General features: G+C 39.9%; 1 protein-coding gene across 1 annotated transcript; it reads right to left on the bottom strand.

The window, feature by feature from the left end:
* Positions 1-7,533: 7,533 nt before the first annotated feature.
* On the bottom strand, positions 7,534-22,302 carry NTN4 (netrin 4; the record flags this gene model as incomplete). Its single annotated transcript, XM_010284895.1, has 7 exons — positions 7,534-7,670; positions 10,334-10,504; positions 11,644-11,712; positions 12,723-12,859; positions 13,630-13,843; positions 21,445-21,633; positions 22,176-22,302. Coding segments are annotated over 7 exons (1,044 nt in total), but the record flags the coding sequence as incomplete, so codon positions are not given.
* Between the last annotated feature and the right edge of the window lie 902 nt (positions 22,303-23,204).

Below are 23,204 nucleotides of genomic sequence, written 5' to 3'. Positions count from 1 at the left end.
AGTCTCCCCCCCCCCCCCCCTTCCTTTTGCTTCTCCTGTGAGTGCCAGCCTGCTCTATTTTTGACTGATCCTTTTTTTTTTAACTGTTAAAAACTTAAAATAGTAATAAAGATTTGCTTGACAAGGAATTAGGGCTATATGTTGAGACACAGAGTCCAGTCCCTCCTGTTTTCTGGTTTAGTTCCTAGAGTACATTTCCTGCCATGGAATTTGTATTTTGCTGTGCTATGAGAAGTAGAATGCAGTCAGATTTCCTTCTGGATCTTAAGTTTGTGTCAACCGTGTAGTATAGCTTGGACTTTAGTGAAAGATTAGGAATTAGAAGGTAGTAACAACAGTAAATACATGGTGGCACTTCCTTGGACCTATGAAAATATAGGAGAAGCTATTCAGTGTGGACTCTCTAGCTGATTTTGATGATGCAATTTTCGGGTCAAGTTGTCTTTCTTGACCATTATATATCCCTTAGAATTATTACAGAATTTACGTGGAGTCTTCTATCTCTAGTAGTAGACTCCATTTTAACTGTAGTTGAATGAGTTGAAATCCCAGACAACTTCTTTTTATTTTTTGCAATGTAAACTAATACAGTTGTCTATGTATAGGTAATGTAACTCCTTGTTTTTATTATGTTTCCTAGCATTACTTTGTTTACATCATTGTCCTCTCATAGTTGCATGCTCCCATTTTAAATCTAAAATCAATCGGTGGTTATTTTAGTATGTAATAAAGATGATAAAAGGTGTTCCCTAGCAATATGAGTCAAGCTTGTGAAATAAGTAGATGATAAGAAGTTGCATTTTTACTGTCTACATACAAAACTTAGAGCTGCATATCCCTGGCTTGTTATAATGTGTTTCTTATTTTCTGCATAAATAATGTCTTGGTTCTCTATCTGCCATCAGTGAGCTACTGATTCTTGGGGAGGAGGGGGTAGGTTCAAATGCTGTTGAAAAATTGCAAAATGGGGTCATTTTGTAATGATTTCTTGCATGGTGTATCAGATGCTTTTGTATGCCAAGTCAAAAGTAGTCATTGGTGGGGAGAAGGAAAGCTTTGCTTAAGAAATAATTTCTCTTTCTTTACTTCTATGCCTTTTAGTTGATCTCTGTCCTATAAAAACTGATGCGCTGAGTGTGATTAAATGCTTATTAGAGTTTAGCTAAAAGGAACCGTTAACAAGGCATGAAGCACTTCTAGATGTAATAGAATATGTTTTTAATACAAATTACCTAGCCCAGACAGTTATGTGCAGATATAATCCCAGTTGGATTTTATCCATTTAGTTTTTAGAATAAAAAGAGGTGGTTTTCATTAATATTTCAGTTTTCCAGTTTTAATCATTCTTCTTCAGTTATTGCACACCCTTGTAATTCTGGTGTTAATGGAATGGTGAAACAAGCTGTAGTTTTGAAGGCTGGATAGGACTGTTGCCAACTGGCTGGAACCCCTGTATGATGCAGGCCACAAATTCATATAGAACTTGTGATAACTTGCTTATCAGGATGGGGTTATTCCTGCAATCAACTTAAACTTCAATCCGTGGAGCATGTGTCACATCTCCTGATGCGGATAAAGATTGTCTCTTACAGGTGATTGTTCTAATATAAAATATATTCTAAAATATAGTTAACTGCTCAAAACTGGTTAAAGCTAGCTAAAATTGCCTTTTCAGAATGTGTTTAAAAGTTACTAATTAATTTTTTCTGCTTTTCTCTGCTGTACAGCCTACCTGCATTTCAAAGACCTAACTCTAACTTGTGTTTAGTAACTTCCCTAGAGATACAACCTTGCTTCAGGTGAAAATTACCTTTTTGCTTTCTTCTTCTCTGCAACAGGAATGATGTATGCAGCAGTGCCCGGGGGCAGATGCTTATCTTGCAGTTTATTCGAAGGATCATTAGATCTGGGGATCTGGCAGGGCTGTGTTGGAAACCAGATCTGTGTCCTATACAGCTTTTATTAAGTGTCCTTGTTAAACCTTACAGCTATGTCTCCTGTTTATCTAAAGCACTTATCTGATCACACATCAATGAATCTCTTTGAGGAAAGTCGTTACCTAAATAGGTAGAACCTACTTTCTTATTCCTAGGGAGGAAAAAAAAGGACTATATGCTTCTTAGATTCTTGTTTAATTCTCATTAAAATTCTAGTGGTGTTAGCATGGAACAGTGTAGAGAAGTTACCAGCAGTTTGTCATTTATTATTAATCGGCTCTATTCATTGGTCATGACTTCATTTTATGGAACAGCATCAGCTTGTCTGCAGTTGTTTTTTGGCTGCTTTTAACCCCTCTGGAGCTGATGTTTTGTTGATGACACTGAGAACTTGAGAGAAGACCGACCCAATAGAGGAAGAGTGGAGAAGTGCAGCAAGGATTATAACACCAATGTTCTAATTCTTTCCTGCTAATGCAAGATAGTACCTAATATGGTTCATGGATCAGCGTGAAGTTATCTAAAATTTCAAACTAATTAATTTGATGGTGACTTCATAGCTAGAGCATGAGGTTCTCAAGGCCTAAAACAGTAAGATGTTAAGCTTTTTTTTTTTTCTAGTGTTCACTGTAGGCTAGTTCTGGCTGCATAGGGTAAAATGACTAGAATTGTGGTTCAAGACTTACAGATCTGTAGCTGAGCAGGGAAGGAGCGGCAGCTTATTGCTCTCAAATATTGATGTATCTTGGTACTATAAATGCCAAGAAATAGGCCAAAGACTGCTAAAACACTGAAATATTAGTAAATGTAATAGCTCTTTCTACTAAAACACCCTGAGCAGTTCGGACTGCTGCTATTAAGATGCCAATACCAGTAGTAAAAGCTTGCAATGGGTTTTATGACAGGAGTACTCCATGCATTTGCCCAGTGGTTCAAGCTGGAACAGCCTTTTCATGCATTTGGATCCACTGAAAGTAGCCCTGTACAACACACCGAAATGCTTGGAATAATGCTTAATTTTCTGTCATTTGCTAATTTAATTGAAATAATTCCAAATGCTTGGAATGTTGCTTAATTTTTTGCCATTTGCTAATTTAATTGAAATTATTAAGTATTTTGTTCTGCTTGTGAAGAGTGCAGTGTTTGCTGCTTGATATACAAAAAAAGCTTTTTGTATTTCAAGGAAAATAAACTTGAGGTGGCAAGTTTCACCTAGTGGTGTCAGGAGTGGAGTGTATGGCTATGGCTGCCTAATGTAGGGCTGTGATTTTTCTCCTGTCTGTTACTGACTTTACTTCCCTCAAGTATCCTTGGACTTTTCCTTTATTTCTTCTTTTTTGTGTGTGTTTCCTCCAGTGAATTCCATGTTCTTAAGTATAAGCTATAGTCAGCAGCCGGAGCCTGAATGGAGGGGCAATCTCTAAAACAGTAAGAAAGGTTTTTGCTGGTTGGGTTTGTTTGTTTGTTTTGATGGGGTTTTGTTGCTTTTTTGCATTTGTTTGTTGTTTTTTAAACAATGGCTTATTACAAATTGGTATTGATGTATGTGTGAGCAGACAGCTCATGAAGGCCCTGTTATAGCCAAAACAAAGAGCACAGGAAGATTTGTAGTGATTGCACATTGCAGATTAACCCAGATGCCACAACAGTGATATGAAAGGTACATGGGCATGGGATTTGTTGTACCAGATCTGATGACAGGTCCAGTTGATTTATTTATTTCTGCATGTGACAAGTTCCTTATGCCTCCTAAGAAGGTGAAAATATCCCCTCATAATGCACTCATTCCCTTTGTAGGGTGCCGTATGGGAGAAGGGTGTTTGTGTTCTACATCTGTGGCTTCTGATCTTTTTCTTACTGTTATGAGAGAGTTGCTGCCTGCACCCTGTTCCTTTTGCTTTCTATTTTGTCCCTGTCTCGTGCACCCCCAAGTACTAGCATTGTGTGCTTTTCCCCTACAGCCAGTCACATTTCTCCTTACAGGTATTGGTTCTGTTTCCCTACCTGGCCCAAAGGGGGCCAACTCTTCTTTCTCCTTGCAACATAAAGAACGTGAACTAACAAACTAGGTTGATGACTGAAATATCTTTAGTGCTTGGGATTTTTTTTCTTATAAAGGCTATGTTACAAATGAATTTGAGTTAATATTTTCAGAGCTAGCCTCACAGTTTTTCAAGAGCAGAAGAGCCAAGGGCCTGAGAGTCTGGGCTAGCAGAACTTGTACTGTACATTGTCCCATGTTGGCCAATGTTAGTTGTCATGAAAGCACTACACCTGATGTAAAGCTACTATCTAATACCAATATACAGGGACAGTCTCCTGGATCAAAAAAGTCTCAGACTTGTGCATTTGAAAATGGTACATCATAATGTTTCTCATCACTAAGCTGCAAGACAAAAGAATGATGGCAATACTTACTGTGTCATTAATGTGTGTCAAAGGAAGACTGGGTCTTAGAGGTACAGTTTTCTCAATAGAAGTATACAGATAAGGTAAGAACTTGTACAGGATCCCTAAGAGTAAGGGGAACTATAATGTAGATTTGCAAAGTTAAGTCTCTGTAATACAGTGGCGTGATTTTAAGTATGGAGACTGACACGAGCAGACTTCTGTCTACCTAAGTTCTGAGCATTTATAGATAGAGCATCTTCCACCTACCTGTCATGCATTTCTGTTTGCATGCCTTGCATCCCACAAATCAACTCTGCATAAACTGTTTAGATACTTATTTTCAGATGGGCTACCTAAGTGTAGCACTGCAGAACAAAGAGATTGCACATGCCACCTCTGTGTGAGTTGAAACTTTATTCTTTTATTTTTCTTCTCTGTGAACCCAGAGATACCTGATTAGCAGAAGTAGTGATACCAAGAAAAAGTCAACTTGCAGTATTGACTCACCTTAATATGCTTTCGTTTTCCACTTTCAAATTAAATTGTATGCTTATGGAATACCTGCTATTCTGTAGAGCAAAGCCATTAAACATGAACTAGTAGCTGTAACAAAATGTGCATTGTTTCTAGCTAATAGAGTAGACATAGCTATACAGGTACCAGCAAGTAAATTAGATTCAAAAAGCATTGGAGATTAGAAGGAGGAGGAGAAGAAATTAGCAGAATATTTTTGGGTTACCCCACCCCACTTGCTTTACACTTTTCTCTGAAGTGTGTGTATCATGTACTTTTGAGGTCTGAAATGTGTGATATATTGATGACTATCTTGTTTACATACAATGGTGTTTGCATGTGGTGGTAGTTAATCACTGTATAATAGAAGGCCCCAAGGGAACACACTAGGATATCAATATTCTTGTTCCAACTAGTATTTCTACTAGCAGTAGCTAGAAATGCTTGTAAATGACCATGTTAAAAAATAACTTTCCTCCACAGAAAGGAACTATGCAGATGTTTACCCTCCCCACAAAATCACCAATCTGGCACAAAAAGTGGAATATGGGAGCTTGCTTTAATATGGCACTGACTATAAACCAAAATGGAATATGATCATCATTGAATAAGGTCCCCTGCAGGTAAAATGGCCTCTGAAAAGCATGTTCCCTAGCTTGGTTTGAAACCTACACTTGATTTTCATTTATTCTGAGAGGCCCTTTGAGAACAGACTGTAAATTCATGTACACACCTTTATTGATATTTGAAAGAGAAATAGTCAATCTTTTTGTTGTGAGATGATTTCTGGAGACAGTGAAGAAAGCAGTTGCTATGCTTTTAATTTCTGTAAGCTGACGCTTTAAGCCAAATTCCTCGATACGGTGTTTTATTGCATTAATTAAATGGCTTGTTGAAGATGCCACATTGTTGGATACCACTTCAGGTAACAACAAATAAATAATGAAGTGAAAGAGGGAAAGGAATGGCAATGGAGCAGGGGAGGCTTCTTGAAAAGGGGGGAGGAAGGAAACACTGTTCATGCACTGCTAGGAGAAAAGTGGGACTTTTACTTTGTAAGTCTGTGCCTGTCAACCATTTCCAACTGAGCTGAGGATTTTTCTGCTGTTTGACCAATATGAAGTTAAAACAGCAACAAATGGAATGAAAGAAGCTGGTTTTTCAGGTTCCCAGTGATAAAGAGAACAAACTGATGGCCTAAGCTGTAGACTGGGACTTCCATCATTCTACATTGTGCCAGTCAGACAGGGCTAAATGAAGACACCTCCTCTTTCCTGAGAGCATTAAAAAATTAGACATGGAATAGAAATATGCAGAAGTAGCAAGTGTACATCCTTTTTCTCTGCAACTCCCTGAAAGAATAGACTGACTGACTTTAATTTCTGCTTTACTTGAAGAGGGGATGTGCTCCAACTTGCTTCATTTGATCATGAGCCCTTAAACAGGGGACGCAGGTCTTAAACTACAGTTTCCTCAAAGTAATTGTGTTAGGCAATGATTTAAGTAGCTACCCTCTTAATTATTATAGGGTAGGGTAAAATTGATTTAGAAAGAATGCTTTTGCAGAACAGAACTATTTTTGCCTAGAGTGCAGGTGTTACCACTCCTGTACTGTGAAGGGACAAATGATCCTCAGGCACAATGGGAAGGAAGCCTAGCTTCAGTATCTTAACCTGAAGTGTGACCAAGAGAAATAAAGCAGAATGATTGCACTTAGCACTTTCAAATGCCAGTGGTCTTCAGCACAGTTTGAATAGCCAGGTTGCTCTCACAGGGACTATAGCTACCTCATTTAATACACAGACCAGCCAATACGTTTACCTTCTCCTGCTTCTGCCTTGCAGCTTTTGTAGTGTTACAACCTCAGCATTAGAGCAGCTGCCAATTCCTCATGTGTTTTGGCTCTTCTTCTTCAGTTTTTTGCTCTGAAACCTTTGTGGTGTTACAGACTAAAGTACTACAGCAAGGAGCAAAATTACCTTAGAGGGCAAGGGTTGGATCTGGAATTGAGTTTGAGCCAAGGTGGTTTCTGCAGTAGACCTCAGCACTAAGCACTGATGATAGCAAGGTACATCTATATAGGACCTTGTCCCAAGATTAGTCACATGTTAGTTTGTTTCTGTTCAGCAGTGGGGTAATACTGCCTTCTAGAAAGCAACCAGTTTTATTGGCATAATTGCAATCTGATGTTAAATCAATCTGAGCTCTTTTAAATATTATTTGACATGCTTATTTAGTATTATGCCACTTCTAAAGCTGAAAGAATGTGCTGCCTGTTAGTGGTCAGTTATAAAGAAAAACTACATTGAAGTAATTAATGCATTATGTAAGCAGCTTATACATATTAATATCAGGCTCTGGCCTGAAGTATGGAAATGCTAATCCATATCTTTAGTTTTGCCTTGTAAAATGATCCTCTGGGTATGTAGAGTCAGGCTCCAATTAAGAACTGACTTGTAACCTATGTATGATGCACTAGTTAATTTTGTATGGTAAGGCTGTGTATTTTTTTGAAAAAAGTAGTCATGTCCCCAGTTTCCTGTCTAAGCACGTGAAAGGAGAAAGGATGGTAAGTCTTCTTTCACCACTGCAGCTAGGAGCATATCTGAATTGAAACACATGAACTGACTATACCTTTCACTGCAGTGTTGCCAAAAGGCAAAGTTCAGCACTGTAACTTCTGAAGCAGAAATTATTTACACCCAGTTCGAAGAATATCTGATATTTGTTTTCCCAAATATGCTTTCCAGGGTTTCACAAGGCTGTTCATGTTCACAAGGAGTTTACTGGTCCTAGAGTCCTCCTGGCCTGCTATAAGATAGTCCGTACCTAGTTTAAAACAAAAACCAAAGGAAAAACTTATTTCAATAAATAGAAGAAAACAGAACTAAATGCAGATTTTCTCTATAAGGACCTGGTATGTAGCCTTTTAGCCAGACTTCCTAGATTATAAGCTTAAGATAACAGGTAGCAGGGCCTTAAAAAACGGTCTGTGAACAAAAAAGTGGGTAACCACACATGGAGAAAAGAAACAAGCACTACTAATAAAATCATGTAATTGCCTTAGTAGATGTACAAGCACTCTTTGTGTTGTATTAACTGTAGTAAGTAAAATTTCCTCACTGATCAGAATTTAGAGGAACAGAGATACACCCATGGCAAATTCTGTGTGAGGTTCTGCACACAGCTCTGCAGGGAGCTGGTGGCTGCTCCTTATGCCTTTGTCCTCTCCTGCCACTACTGCCCTCCTTGAAAGGTGTGTGCTGTGAAGCAACTGCTAATGCTTGTATAGAAAGTATAAAGGTGGGTGTAAAAGCCTCAAGAAGAGAGGAAAAAGTAAGGTTTCTACCATGAGCCAGGGCATACCATGATCTTGGGGCAGGGCTTCAGTCAAGCAATATGTTGAAATCTGCAGAACTGCAGTTATTTAACTTATATCAAGAGGCAATGACATAACATCTTCATCACTAGCATCTAAATTTCTGAGCTGTATGTCTTCAGCCCTATGTTTCTAAAGCAGTGGAAAGTAAAGCTAGAGAGGTACAAAGGAGAAAAATGTCCTGTGATATTTTTCTCCAGATATCTACTGTGGGATTAGATGTAGTCTCATCGTTATTTAAGTAGTATCTTTTATTCTGATTATGTCTGATTCAGGGTTCCCACAGTTTCACAAGGAGCACTGGTAAATACATAATTATGCATAACTATGCCACTGGAGTTTAAGTAAAGGAAAACACCTTATTCACTTGGACTACATTAAGACAAAAATTTGATGTGCAAATTCAAGAACTACCCCCAAAAAGAGCTCAGGGTCCATATTATGCTTCAATGCAAATTCAGATGCAGTCTTTCACTTGATACAGATCATGGAGGACAAAATTTGTTTCTGAGACGGTACAGGTCATTTTGCCGTAACAGGAAAAATTCATACAGAGTTTGATCGGGCACAGCCTTTCCTAAAACAACTGTCTCTTCTATGTGGCTAATTTCAGCTGAGAATTTGTCTTAAAGGTTAGATTAAACCTTATATTTTAAGTGAAGCATAAGGAATACCTTTCATTCAGTAGATCTGTTTTTAATCTATTCAGATGAAAAAACATGGGGTAATTTTTCTATCAGGTGCTGCTTTTAGAATGATGTCAAGTCACCACTTTCTGTGGTGTATGGTTGAATAATGAGACATGATCCCCAGCCTACACTACTGGTCACTCTAATGACACCCAATGCCTTTGTCTTACTGGGATTTGATCCCAGGACATGGGAACTTGTGAACTTCCAGTGATGTGAAAAAAAGCTGAGTAATCAAAATCTGTCAGAATTAGACACCTAGCATCTACTTAGGCACTTAGGGACATGGTTTAGTGGAGGACTTGGCAGTATGGGGTTTACTGTTTAACTCAATGATTTTAAAGGTCTTTTCCAACCTAAATGATTCTATGATTCTACTTGAAAAGATAGAGTCCAGACTTAAATTTGCAGGATTCCGAGATGTACTCAGAGATTAGCTGTTTTTCAAGTAAACTTATCTCTCTCTGGGGTCCACTAAGTTGTATTACAGGAAAGGCAGCAATAGGGAAGGTTGAATGGAGCAATGTATCTGCTCAGCCTCTGATAATATTACTCAGCACCAGTATGGAGCTTTGCAGTCTATAGTGTGATGTTTCTGCCTGCCGCAGAGCTGGAGAGAAAGTTGCTGCTTTCCACTACCCTACTTGTCCACTCCACTGCTGCAGGGAGATTCCCATAATTAAAAATGAACAAATATGGATCATTCTGATAGCATCTGGTTCGGGAGCAAACCTAGAGGCTTATCCTGAACTGGTTATAAAAAGAGGGGCTTTATCTACTTAAAAGAGAGTATTAAAGATTTTCCTGTCTTACTTGGTTTGAAATTAAATTAATTTGGTTTTATGCTCTCCACCCATAATTGGTTTCCAATATGCTGCATGTTGTCAGTGTTAGGCTTTGATGGAACAAACCATTGAATGCACTAGACTTTACAGTAGAAGAAAGAAGGAAGACTTACTTTTCATTATTTGAAACCATTACAAAGGCATAGAAGAAATTAGATTCCCTCCACTTTCCAAAATTTTCATAATAATTTCTAGTTTTTCCAAAAATAAGTAAGACATCATGTGAGAATAGAGAGTGAGGAAGAAAACTCTTTGGACATAAAAATACAGGGATTTTTCAGGGATTTTTTTTTTTTTCCTTACAAACATTCTTCTAGTCACAAATATTCTGGAAGATCAAATAAAGTCACTGGAAGTAAAACATTTCCAGGGGGGTTTGGGCTTTTTGGTAAAACTTTGATAAGAAATCGCTTTTTACAGCAGCTGTCTATTGACACCCTGTTTGGTGTGGATGTATCAAAGGACTCTGCCCTAGAAAGACTGATGGGAAGTGTTGAGTAGCCATAGCTAATATTCATAATGAATTGTCACCACTGCTTACAAGGGAAGGAAAATACCTGGTAAGCATTTTGTCCTTACCAGGATTGAGAATGGGACATGTACATCCCCTGTTGGTCCAGGATTCTGGGTAAATGCTTCTGTTGCTCCGAGCAATTTTCACTTTGCCTGATTTCAGGACCTTCTTCACTTTCACAACAACTTCGGCATGGGTCCCTTTGTCATGAGCTGATAGGATTCTTGCTTTTATCACTACCAGAAAACATATCAAGATAGAGACCAACAATGAATTCCTAAAGGAATTTTGTTTCATGCTGCTAGAAGAAGAATTTTAACACCTTGAAAGAAGACATGAAAAAAACACTGCGGTTGTACAAGAAAGTGTATTCCAATGCTTGTCCACTTCGGTCATGGTTCTTCTAAATAAATTTGGAGAAGGAAAAACTAGATTTTGGTTGAAGTAGTTAACTGATACTTTCACCATGTTATTTAGCAACTACTTTTTAATGGGCTGATGTCAAACACGTGGAAATCATAGGAAAGCTCTTCTATGTATATATAGGGTGGAAAAAACAGATCAGCAGCTAACAGTCTCATTATAAGTGCACTGATTCTAGGCTTTATATTTTGCAGTTTGAAAACTTGTGTTGAGCTTTAACACTGGCCTCTCAACAATTTTGTCCTGTGGGAAGGGACTATCTGCTCTACAGGAAGGAAATCAAGAAGTTTCCCATCAGACTGCAGGCATGTCACATGGCTAAAATTCCATGATTGCAGAACAAACCAGAAAAAGTATTTTTGTTTTGTGACCCAGCATCTGGTTTCTAAATTTCTGCTCCTTTAATTTAATAGGATCTGATAACTTATAGATCTGGATCTCATCTAGATCAGCCCCACAGGCAGGCTTTGTTGTATCATGACACAAGTGCATCAAACCTTTGGATCCCTGAGCTTTCCTTTCTTGCTTCATGTGATGGCATGAACCAGGTGTTCATAAATGACAGTATTAAATACATTCTTGGCAATAAAGCATGGCCCTTTGAACCTGCATAATGAGTGCAAAAAAAATGGCAGTTTAGATGCGAGGTTTTTAACATTTATTCTTGATGTAGAGGCCAACCATTCCACTGAGTTACAGTTCTAGCACTCCTTCTGCTCTATAGAGGGAAGCTAACTGGGTAGAAAGAGGACAGCACGGAGCCTTGCATGAAAAATGCTGTTCAGTTCTCATCAGAAGTTGGACAGGTCACTAGACAAAAAAGGCAGAAGAAATTCTACCTCTTATTTCATGACTTAGCTAGTCCAGTCATTTTTCATAGCTATCAGCTACTAACATGCATAGAGAGAACATTGTGAAATTATCATACCTTGAGGGCATGTTACCCACTTACCATAAGCATATTTCATTTGGCAGAAGTCAGTGACACTTCCAAGCACCTTTTCTTTGCACACACACTTTTCTAGCAGGGAACCACAGAACACAAAGGGTTGGAGAAGAGCCAGGACATGAGAGAGAAAAGAAAAGCAAATGATACTCAGTTATAAAGTTGTACCAACATAGCTCCCAAAATCTAGATGGACCTTAAGAGGAAGTTTGAGAGTGAGCTCAGTTATTTGCAAATCTGTTTCTTGTTAGATGATACAGTAATTGTTCTGAAACCTGATCAGTACTGTCAAGTAAAATGCAGCCTTCGTGGGGTCTACTGTACAGTTAATAGGTGGTACTAATAAAAAGGTTTGTAAGAATCAGATCCAGGTGTAAATCATGTAAGTAATAATACCCTTGTTCAATCCCATAAGCTACGAAATGCTGATCCTTGCCGGTGTTAAGGTAATATCCCTTTCAGAAAAGTCAAGATATGCAATAGGTGGCACTATTACCTCTGGGTCTTAGAAAACCATTGATGCTGGTAAGTCCTGACCTTCATGCATGGCAAGCAAAACTGAGAACTAATTAACTATTAAAGGCTCCACCTCATTCTATAAACCTACTTACTTTGTAACGTTAGCTGGATACAGTATACTTTAGTTTCTCTTCTGAGCTGTTGCGCCAGGAGGAATATCATACTCTTAAATTGCATTCTACCCTAGAGGTGGTGCATTTCAGTGATGTTTGACATGATCTTTTTATAAATAGCATTTGAAGTTCTGAACAGCAACTGAATGCTTAAGAAGGAGCTGTGTAAAATCATAAGCATTATGACTATAATTACAGCAACAAAAGGAGAGCATTTTTTCCACACAATCTTATTCATGTCTTACCAATTTCCAAAACCAAAGTTGGATAGTACAGTTGGTTTGGAAAATAACAATGTGTAATTATAGCCTATATCGTTCAGATTAGCAGATGTTGCCAGCAGATGGGGACAGGCAAGCTAGAGGTGAGTGGGGGGAATTTAAGTCAGGGTGGAGAGAAGAAAGAACTGGCTCTGAGTGAAGTTACTACATGTACCCAGACTCTGGGCTGTACCTGGGTGCCTCAGCGCAGAAAATCCCTGCTCATGGTCATTCCATTTCCACTCCTCTTCACTCTCGTTGGTTGGCGTTTGTGCAAGGTCAGGGATTCGTCCCCCAATGGGGATGTTAAAGAATGGCTCATTGTCATAGCTGGGGGGACATATAAAACAGAAGACTTGGTTAGGACACGAGGTGGGTGGGAAGGAGGTATTTGTAGCATGCGTCTGTATTCAGACTGATGAGCTTGCTTGCTTCAGGTTAGGAGTGCAAATAAGAGCAAGACTTCATGCCGTGTGGAGAGATCACAAGATCTAGGATTTTATTTAGACCTTACCACTGCTGACTTAGCATTTTTCAAAGTAACTATGTGTTGGGCCTTTTTTGCTTTTGTTTGTTTTTACTGAATTAAGTAAAAACACTTGTTGACATCACTAGGAACTGAGGACACCTGCAGGACCCATAAAACTGCAGTCACTCAGCAAATCATAGGATTTCTGCAGTGATTAATGCACATTTGGGGTACAGATGCCTACCCTCTAGAAATGAGAGGGAGACCTTTTAATTCTTTTTACCCTGGGCACAGATGACAGGCGAGCTCGCCAGACTCTTCCATCTATTTCCAAGGCAAACAGGTGTTACTTAAAGATGCTGTACATGTTTCCATGGTGTTGTGGAGTTGCCTGTTATTACTGCAAAAAGTCATCGTTTCAAGATTGCCTTGGATAATACAATGGACTCATAAGTGTACCAGCCACCAAATTGAATCTGAGAAACCTCTTACAATTTACAGCCACCTCTTCAAATGATTGTGCACCCTACAGCATCCTTCAATTACTGTCATTGCAGCAGTACTTCAGTTAATCTTTGTTTCATTTCACAGAATCCCATCTCAAAGTGAACCCAAAGGAGGGCTTCTTTACCCATTGAAACAGTTTCCAGTATGCTGGTCGCAGTCTCTGGCACAGTCACAAGGGCGACAGCCATTTTCTCCAAAGCCCCAGTAGCCCATGAGACATCTATCGCAGTTGGGGCCCGCCACACCTGGCTTGCAGTAGCAGAATCCCGTCTTGGGGTGGCATCGCCAGCTTCTGCTGAAAGTTGCGTTGGCTGAACCCATTGGCTGGCAGGCGCAAGCTATGGAGATACGGTAAGAGGTGACTGAGGTTATGTGCCCAGGGGTCATCTGATTAAGTGACATTTTCACAAGGCTGATAAACTTGTGCCCCCTTCCTTATGTTCAGCTCAGTACTTTTAAGTCAGAACTGGGAAACATTGCATTGTCAGCCTACAATTGCAATATTATTTTTGTTTCTTTTTAACTCATTAAGCTCACCAAAACAAGTACAACTGGTACCCATTTAAGTGTGAAAGTCAGTTCTATCCCTACTACACAAATCTTGACCATACAGGGGTTTGAAGCGGTGACAGAAAGCCTCCACTGTGTATTTATTTTTAAAGGGCCTTGCAGGAGATTCACTTTTGAAGTGTTTTGCAAAAAGATTCACTAGCATGGACGAGGTAAAAAAATTATAGCCATTGCCCACATTGTCTTTTCTGTGAACACAGAGATCACAAAACTACTGTTTCTTCTGGGGCTAGATGTGGCTTATGCAGGCGGTTCAGGTGACCAGAAACTTTTTTTCAATTTCTGCCTCCAAAGACTCCACAAATTTCCTTCAGTGTGAGTTCTAAGCGACACATCTCACCATGCACTACTGTCTGTGTGTAAGGAAGCTGATGAGATTTTTTTGTACAAATAGATGAGCAGATTTGTTATAAGGCAGACAGAATGAGATAAGATCTGTAAAAATCACTAAATGTATTTTACATGTAGCTGGAGATGAGCAAATAGGAGGAAAAAACCCCTAGATCTTTCTAATGCTATTGCCAGTTTGACACCAGCCTGGCAACTCAAGGCAACTTGGCAGTAAAACAGATAGTTACAGCTCCTGTGGGCAATTCTGCCTTCACAGACAATAAATTGTCATAATCCCACATCACCAGTACATTCCCAATGTGACAGCATCAGGGAGTGAGGTGGAAAGTAGTATACAGATAATGGTGCAAAGCCAACACAGTTGACTGCTCTCCATCAGAACAGAGGCTAGCAGGGATAGTCAAGCCTTGTGCCAACAGCTCTGCAGAGGTAAAATACAATCAATAAACATACCTACTTATTTCTGATACTCAAACAGGTTTAATTAAAATGAGAATGGAGATGAACTCCAGGCCTTCATATTTCAGCTCTTTTTTGTATTAACAAAGCAGTGTGCCCCAGCTTTTCCTTGTATCAGAGATTGAAAAAGAAATGCATCACTACTTCATCCATCTGGAAGACGGCAGAAATAAAAATCTTGTGGCTAAGGCACGCTTTAACAGAGATTTTCAGTTAAATGTTGGACACCCAAGGTGTTTAGATAGCTTGGATCAGAGGCCAGCCTTTTGGATGCTTATTTGAACCAAACATGATCTCCAAAGCTTTTGAAGTTTGCCCATCATTGCTTCTAATCAAACTACTTTTCTTCATGAGCTCACAGATAAGAGACCAAATGAACACTCTGATTCTACACATCATTTTCCAAGGGGAAGGGGCTAGTATATGGGTATAAAGAGTGTTAAGTGTAGCAGGGACAGATTCACTTTCATCTGCAACCTTATATTTGATGCTCAAGAAAAGAAAATATCTTTTGAATATAGTACAACAAAAAGGGTGAGCAATTTTGTTTAAAGGGAATTTCTCTTATGATCTGCTTACTACATAGTTATTTTTTTCACCTTGCCCTGTGTTCTTTATGCCGGTATTTTTAATAATATTATTACACTCTGTTGTACACGGATCTCAGTCCGTTGTTTTCAAGGGACACTAGCACAATAGCCTAAGGACAGAAAATAAGCGTGCTGTCATGGGCAATGTACTCAACACAATGAGCTGGTTGGCGGATGGCAGCAGGCTCGCCTGTTTGTCACAAAGCAGTCTTGACTTTGGGAGCAAACCCAGGGATTTTGCTGTCACTTCTGGAGAGCAGGTGTAACCATGAAGTGCTCATTAGCACTGACAGTTTCAAAGGCAAGTTCTGATTTGTTGCTGCTCAACTTGAATTATTTTTGCCCAGATTTTTGCAGGGCTGACTACATCACCCTAAAAGAGGAGACACTTAGTTCCATTTGTCACTGAAAAAAATGGGTGTCATAGTTTTGGGAATAAGGATGGGAAACACATGCTTCCTTTACTGCAGACAGGTCTGAGCCACAAGAAGTAAGAGGTTGCCAACATCTAGGTTGACCTGAATCCATGTTTCTGATTTCACTGTAGTATCACTGTATGTAGGATCTACCTGTGGAGTTTTCACCTGAAATTTCCTATCTTTCTGCAACTTCTGGGTCCATCTTCATTCCCATCTTATTTCCGGTTTTCAAGTTTCATCAGTTAGGGTCACATAACAGATAGGTAAATCATTAGCATCATTAGACTACCTATCACCAACTGAGACTAGATCCTGATTTGGGAATATGAGGCCTTCTCCCATCCTATTCCTAAGGGAAAGTATTACAGGAGAGTGACTGACAGGATTGGCAGAAGCTGATGAGGAGGTAAGGAAAAAAGTGCTTTGCCTCCCGCACCTCCTTCTCATTTTGGGGCTACCTTTCAGGAAACCTAGTGTTCCCAAATGAACTGTAGGGCGTATTTCCCAATTAAGAAACTGGGGCAGCTTCTGGTGGATCAGAAAGCAAGCTGAATTAATAAATGTACAACACTTTCAGATGAGTTATACAAGTGGCTTGCAAACGCTTTACTCAGTCTGTGTTTATTTAGCATTTCAGCTTGGGTGTGTACATTGTCTGGCTTCCAGAGTATTATGGCCAAAATCCCAGTTGTGCATCTAAGGTAACTCCCAAAATAAGAGCCAACATGTCACATGCTAGAGGGGCAGCTGTTGATGACTGGGTTTTATCTGTTTAATAGTACCATAGATTTGCAGATAAACCTCACAATTAAAGGAATATAAAAGCAAGTTTCCAAAACCTCACCCTTTTATATTTCCCAGTATTTGACAACACAGCATCTTTCCCTGCTGATTTTTGTTTCTTTTCCCTTGGCAAACCCTAGTTTTCTCTCCATACGCCTCCCTGTCTAACAAAACACCAGCCGACATGACAATGGCCTTGTTTGTCAAAGGCATCATCAATTATGTTAGGGACGGTGTGCAGACAGTTCTGGCTCAGAGATGGCTGGTTTATTTGGATTCTCCCCTTGACAGCAGTGTAATAAAAATTTCATCATTGTACTTCAGAATTGGCTATCAGTCACAAAGTACCACAAAGCATCCTCTTGCCTTTTAGCCTCACTCCTATACTAAGTTTTTTTTTTTTGTCAGAAACTAGTGTAAAAAGGAGACAAGGAATAATGAAAAATGAATAATTCATACAGCAGTCTCCACTGAAGTCCTCAATAAATCTGTCTGCCCTCAGCACAGCTGTCTTTCCCATGTAATTAGACACAGATGTAAAGTATAATATTGGTTGCAACAATATGGTCCCAACTTACAGGAAAATAGCAAGTTCTCCAAGAAATTCACTGGACTTTGAGGTATCTTGCCCTAAACTCTGTCTAATAATACTGCATAAGATATAGCTATGAGCAGACGCTGGCTATTTGATCAAAAACAGGCAGAATGGAAAATAAAACAAAGCCTTTTGAATCTGAAATATATACATGTGCATCTTTGGAGCATATGACCAAATCAGGGCAATTTTTAAAGTATGTCAGATGTGGGGATTGACTCAGCCAATGATGTTTCTTAAATGAAGGAAATAAGATAGACAGCTCTGTGTGTGGTCAGGGATGATTAAGACAGACTTTGAACCAAGATGTGATCAGGCCTTTGTGATATTACAATTAAAAGTTCACTCCCCCTGCTCAGAAGCAAAAGGATGAGAAGCAGAGCTTTTCAGAGTGTGTGTGCCTGTGCATCTCAGCACATTTTAATTTTCAGCCCTTGTGCTTAGAGTAAAAAAAAATCGTTTTCCTGGACACCCTTTTTAATGGGTCTACATGCCAGCAATATTTTTTAAGCTAAGCAAAGAGTGAGTACAAAAGATGGTGCCATTTCAGAAGGATCCTTTAAGCCTCCAAATAAGCCACAGGAAAGAGCCAACGATACAGCAGCTTTTCTAACCATTGGCTAGGAAACAAATAGGCTTCTGAGTCAAAGCTCCCATACAAGTCTATATCCAAACTACTTAATCCTGTGTTGTCACCCCCAATAACAGGCAGGTGTGTGCCTTGCTCTAGGGCTCTTTTCATGCCTTCTGTTTTTTTTTTTAAATATAGATCTAAGCAGTGTCAAAACAAGGCTTTGCACACAACCTGGTGCTCATTCATCCCAGTTGCTAGGAACAGGAGAAGCAAAGGGATCACAGGCAGGCTACCTCTGCAGACAAAAAGGAACAGCAGATTCACAACTTACATGTCAAATTTTAACAGTTTTTGGGTTGTTTTGTGTTTTTTTTCCCTAAGGGAATATATTTGCAGTCTTACATTGGAGGGTCAGCCAAGGGTGGTTTGGATAGTGCCAGGGCATCCAATTGTTATACAACTTCTTTTTCCTAGCAGTGATTAAGAGAGAATGCTGTTCATTATTATGACTAATGCTTAAAGACTCTTTCTGGGCCTGGGCAGTGTCCTGTTAACTTTCTGGGAGCCTGAGGGGGATGTCACAGCTGAACCTAGACTTTGCTCTGGATGGCAGAGCACTCTTCAAGCGTGCTTTCTCAAAGGGATTAGCACAGCATTTCATTCAGCTTTTTCATCAGATTTCCTTTCCCAGCTCAGTATCTACTGTACACAAGGGTCAAGTTTTGATCTCCCATTGAGGGTTTTTTTTTTTTCCCCTCTGAGTTCAAAATGGGAAGCTGAGGACCAGGTTGCTCTCACCAAAATCATCCATTCAGTCTGCTATTTGCAGTTTATTACTACTTTTCAGCACTTGTCCAGTGGGTGGGTTTTTCATTTACTGATGTTAGTCTGGTACTGTATACGTAGCTTTCTCAAAGTGAGATGATGCCTTAGAATCGATACATTTATATCCTGATAAACATGATAATTCAGAAGTGGCAGCTCTTTGATGTATGATCAGCAGGCTGAAGTATGAGAGAAATGTACCTGGTGGTCTAATTGTCTAATTTCTTGCATATGATGATTCTTGCAGCTGATGATGGTCCTGGAGGTGAAATCTTCCCTCTATCAGACTTGAGTCTGTTCTAACCAAAGCTACTCTGCCTGTCTGCAGAGCTCTGGTTTTGCTGTCGCTGATAATAACCAAAGTAGTGAAACATTCCCTGAAAATTCTCTGCAGAGGTACAGCATAACATGAAGTACACACTTATACGCTGCCTGCAAACCACGTGGGGAAGTGTTGGGGATCAGTTCTTTCATCATACACAACACTACCCTTTTAAGGTAATTTGTCAAATGTCATTGTGGGAATTTGCCTCCTCAACCTTAAGTAAAAGAGAAAAGGCATAGACTAACCACCCCCCACCCCCCCAGGTTTCTCTTAACTCCGTAGTTATATCTGCAGTGTCCCTTCTATTTCCACACAGGTACAAGCATCATGCACACATCAGTCTGCTTGAAAAGCTCAGGCTCTCTAGAGTGAACTGCAATATCATTTCCTTTTATCTTGATATGGCAAGCATTCATGCATGCCTTTGCACGCCTGTGGAAGGTCCCAATGACTTGAATCGTGCAGATAGGGTCATGCTTACCTATTTGCAATAATGCTGACTCAAACCCATTTTAGATTAATCTCAACCAACAGAAACTCTAGCACAGGCTAGTGATCCAGAATACCTCTTAAGTCAAGAGAGATAGATATCCTCTAGAGGGCAATTCAGCTCATCTATCTCAGGCATCTACATTAGACTGCAATAAATCATTCCCTAGAGGTCCCAGTGTTTCTCCACTGACTGTACAGGAGCTTAGAAAAAACATATAACTTTCAGGTGGCTAAAGCAGGATGGCAGCTATCTAGGGCTGAGCGTGCAAGCCCGAGTGGAAACAATGGCATTTGGGGGCCTTCTGCTGGCAGCAGCATGCTCCCAGGTGAAAAGAACATTATTGTGCTTGACTGGCATGATAGGAATAAAAGCTCTTTCAACAAGGTAAATTTTGGAATGGTCTTTCGTTTGCTATGCAGAGTATTGGCAGGAGGTACTGAGAGGCCTGTAACCAGACCAGACAAAAGAGGTAGAGTCAAGGTCTGATTTCATCCAGACAGACTGTTCTAGAGTTTCCACACAGATAGGCTGTGTTTTCAAACAATGTTTTTTCCTCTTCACTGCTCTCCAGTGCTCCTTGACTTTAGCAGTTATCTAATATTACACGTGATGTTGGTTACTACACCATCACCCTACTGCTAAATACAAGAGTTCATACACAGATTCTTTCCGGTACTATGAGACTGAAAACTAATCTTCTGGCACAAACAATTTATTCTTATTACAATATTTCCCTGTAGCAAATCTGCCCAGAGCAGAAACGGGACTATAAAGGGGCCACCATAGAACACTATGAGATACAGGGTGAGTTAGAGAAGCTGACCCCCAGCCCTGTCTGCTGATCAGTGTTCTGTGATGAACGCTGTGAAATCGAAAAGAAGGGGTCCTGTGGAAGCAGTCTGTGCTGGCACTAAGATCCAGTGGAAAGAATACAAAAGAAGAGAAACATAGGATGTGTTGTGCACAGAAGGTTTAAGCAGCATCACAAGCCATACAGTCCTAGGGAGGGGAGTGTTTGTAACCTGAGTGTTTAAGAGGAATCTTGATGAAGACCATCAAAGGGTCAGGAGAGCCTCAAAAGCACACGATGCCAATGGGCGTGACTATAGATGACAGAGGATTAAGTTCTCTGTGCTGGCAACTGATGCCTGAGCTATGGGGAAGGAAAACTATCCAAAGGGAGAAATGAAATGATGTATATTGTTGGAAACAGCAACCTCCCAGATAGATGCCAGATGGAATCAGATGTGTAAAGTATCCTGCCAGCAGGATACTCAGGAAATGTTTACACTAAGTAAGGGAGATTTGGGCTAAGTTCCAGACTGGCTGGGTGCAAACTACCTTGATCCAGAGGTTGTACACCCACATTAATGCCTCTATGCCTGAGTTACTTCCTAACACATCCTGCTGAAGTGTTAATGAGGCAATTAATTTGGGCAGACCACCCCATAATACAGCTGTAGAATCCAGAGATAGGTCTGAGTAAGCGCTGATCTATTTGTTCCCAAGTGGATGTGCATGGTCTCATGCTTCCTACACCTCCTGCAGCCATTATATGTATTTGTGTGCACAGATGTTGCACAATCCAATGGAATTTAACAATAGCTTATACATAGGCACACACACTCTTGAAAGATGCAGAAAAAACACCTAAACAAAATATGCTTCAAGAAAAAAGGAACCATATTATTTTAAATGCAAGCACAAGAAGAATGTACCTTTCCCCAGAATACAATGCAGTTATCAAAAAAAAAAAAAAGTGTGATACCAGGGGGAGAAAGACACAGAAAATCAGGAAGATGACCTTTGATCAGAAAAGTGTTGTTTAGGAACAGAATACAAAGAAAGGATAGTAATAATCATGAGTTAACTTCTATAGGAGTTACTGATTTCTTTCTTTTAATGATTCTTCCACCATTCATTTGTCTTCACCGCATGTAACAACAGTCACTTACGTTTGCAGACCTCCGTAGAAGATATGGGTTTCCCTCTATCTCGGTAGTACCCTGGTTTGCATCTTTGACACCGATGTCCCTCTGTGTTATGCTTGCAGTTGTCGCAGACTCCACCACTGCGCTTTCCTGATGCCAGCCAAACACTCAAATCAAAATGGCAGCTATCAGCATGGTTGTGACAGCGACACTCTGGTGGGAAACAGGAGAATGTATTTCAGGCTTATATGATAGACACAGCAATAGTATTCAAATGGTATAATTTTCCTACTGTGAATCATGGAGGAAATATCTGAATGTAACACATTTCATCTACCTGAAATCCTTGATTTTCATAAAAACTAGGAACTGCAACACAAAGTGAGGGTTGTAGCAGGGTCTGAGAAGATTGGGTTGTTGTGAGCTGTGTGGTATTCTTACAGCAAGACAAGCCAATCTGATGGTATCATAAGCCCTGCACAAAATCCTGGAACACTAAAACATGTGAGGGGACGTAGCTGCATGAAGGACAGATTTCTGCCTTGTAAATTCCACTTCCAATAGCCCAGATGGGTCAGCTGTAGTAAAACAACATGCATACTGAAATTTTCTATCAATGACCAACAGCTTATCCCCAGTTTCTGTAATGGCAGCATTAGTGTAAATCAACAGAAGTTTTTGTTAGGGAACTTTGCCTGCTGGCATAGTGAGCGCTCATCCTGAAATCCTGGATCAGGAAACTCCTTCCCACTTACTTCTGCATTCATTTGGCACCCCTGTTTTTCCATCTCCTGGCTTCCAAGGCTGATCATTGTATAGTGGTGCACATTTCTCACAGTGGTCCCCTGCTGTGTTGTGTTTACACACACACTTCCCATGGACCTGTCAGGGGAAAGAGAACACATTCAAATAGCTACAAGCAAGACCATGGTAGAGTGCCTAACAGCTTCACGAGGAGGTGGGACTTCTGCACAATTCCCACACAGCTGCCTGGCTCTCGTAGGAAACGCACAGAGCCTGGAGCTTAGATGTGTGCCTTTATGCCTTCACACAGTCACTAATGATATAGATTTTTCCTCTATCTTTTAGTTTAAATGCGTGCGGCAACAATTTCTTTTTAACTCTCGAGCTGGCTATTTTAATACTACATTGATGAACAGCCTCTAGACTATTTAAACTGGGTGAGCTAACACAGCTTATTTTGATTTACAAGTTCAGGGCAAGAGCATGCAAAGAGCCTGAGCAGGTAGTCACCTCCAGGCAGTGTCAAATACACTTTTGGCTAGCAGAGCTGAGTCACAGGAGAGCACAACCTAACAGTGGATGCTGGACCTTGGCTTATTTGACATTAGCAGTGGTCAGGAAGAGAGAGTAAATATAGGGCAATGAAATCACCCTGAATTACTAAATTATAAATTGTTAGAAGAATGAGCAAGTAATCCTGGACCTCCTAGCACAGTTAAAAATGTAGCAAAAATATTAAACCTAGAAAAATACCAACCAGTATATCCACAGAAAAATCAATCTGAACTACATACTCTGTGAGAGGAAAGCACTGATGTTTGAAGAGACTTGGGTTCAGTAGGCACCAACCTACCAACTTACATATGAATATGCAAGGAATCAGTTAGCAAAAAAGGCCCAGTAAAATTTTGGGCTGTGTAACTAAGTGCACTGTTATTCCAAGAGGATAGGAAATTGTATCTGCAATACTGTTCAGTTTTGAACAATTTTGAATCTGCAATTCAGTTTTGAACATCTTATTACCAGATAAATGAGAAATT

Source organism: Phaethon lepturus, unplaced genomic scaffold (genome assembly GCF_000687285.1).
Source record: "Phaethon lepturus isolate BGI_N335 unplaced genomic scaffold, ASM68728v1 scaffold8744, whole genome shotgun sequence".
NCBI lineage: Eukaryota > Metazoa > Chordata > Aves > Phaethontiformes > Phaethontidae > Phaethon > Phaethon lepturus.
The sequence above is the reverse complement of the archived record's forward strand: the minus strand, read 5'-3'. Positions and strand labels throughout refer to the sequence as shown.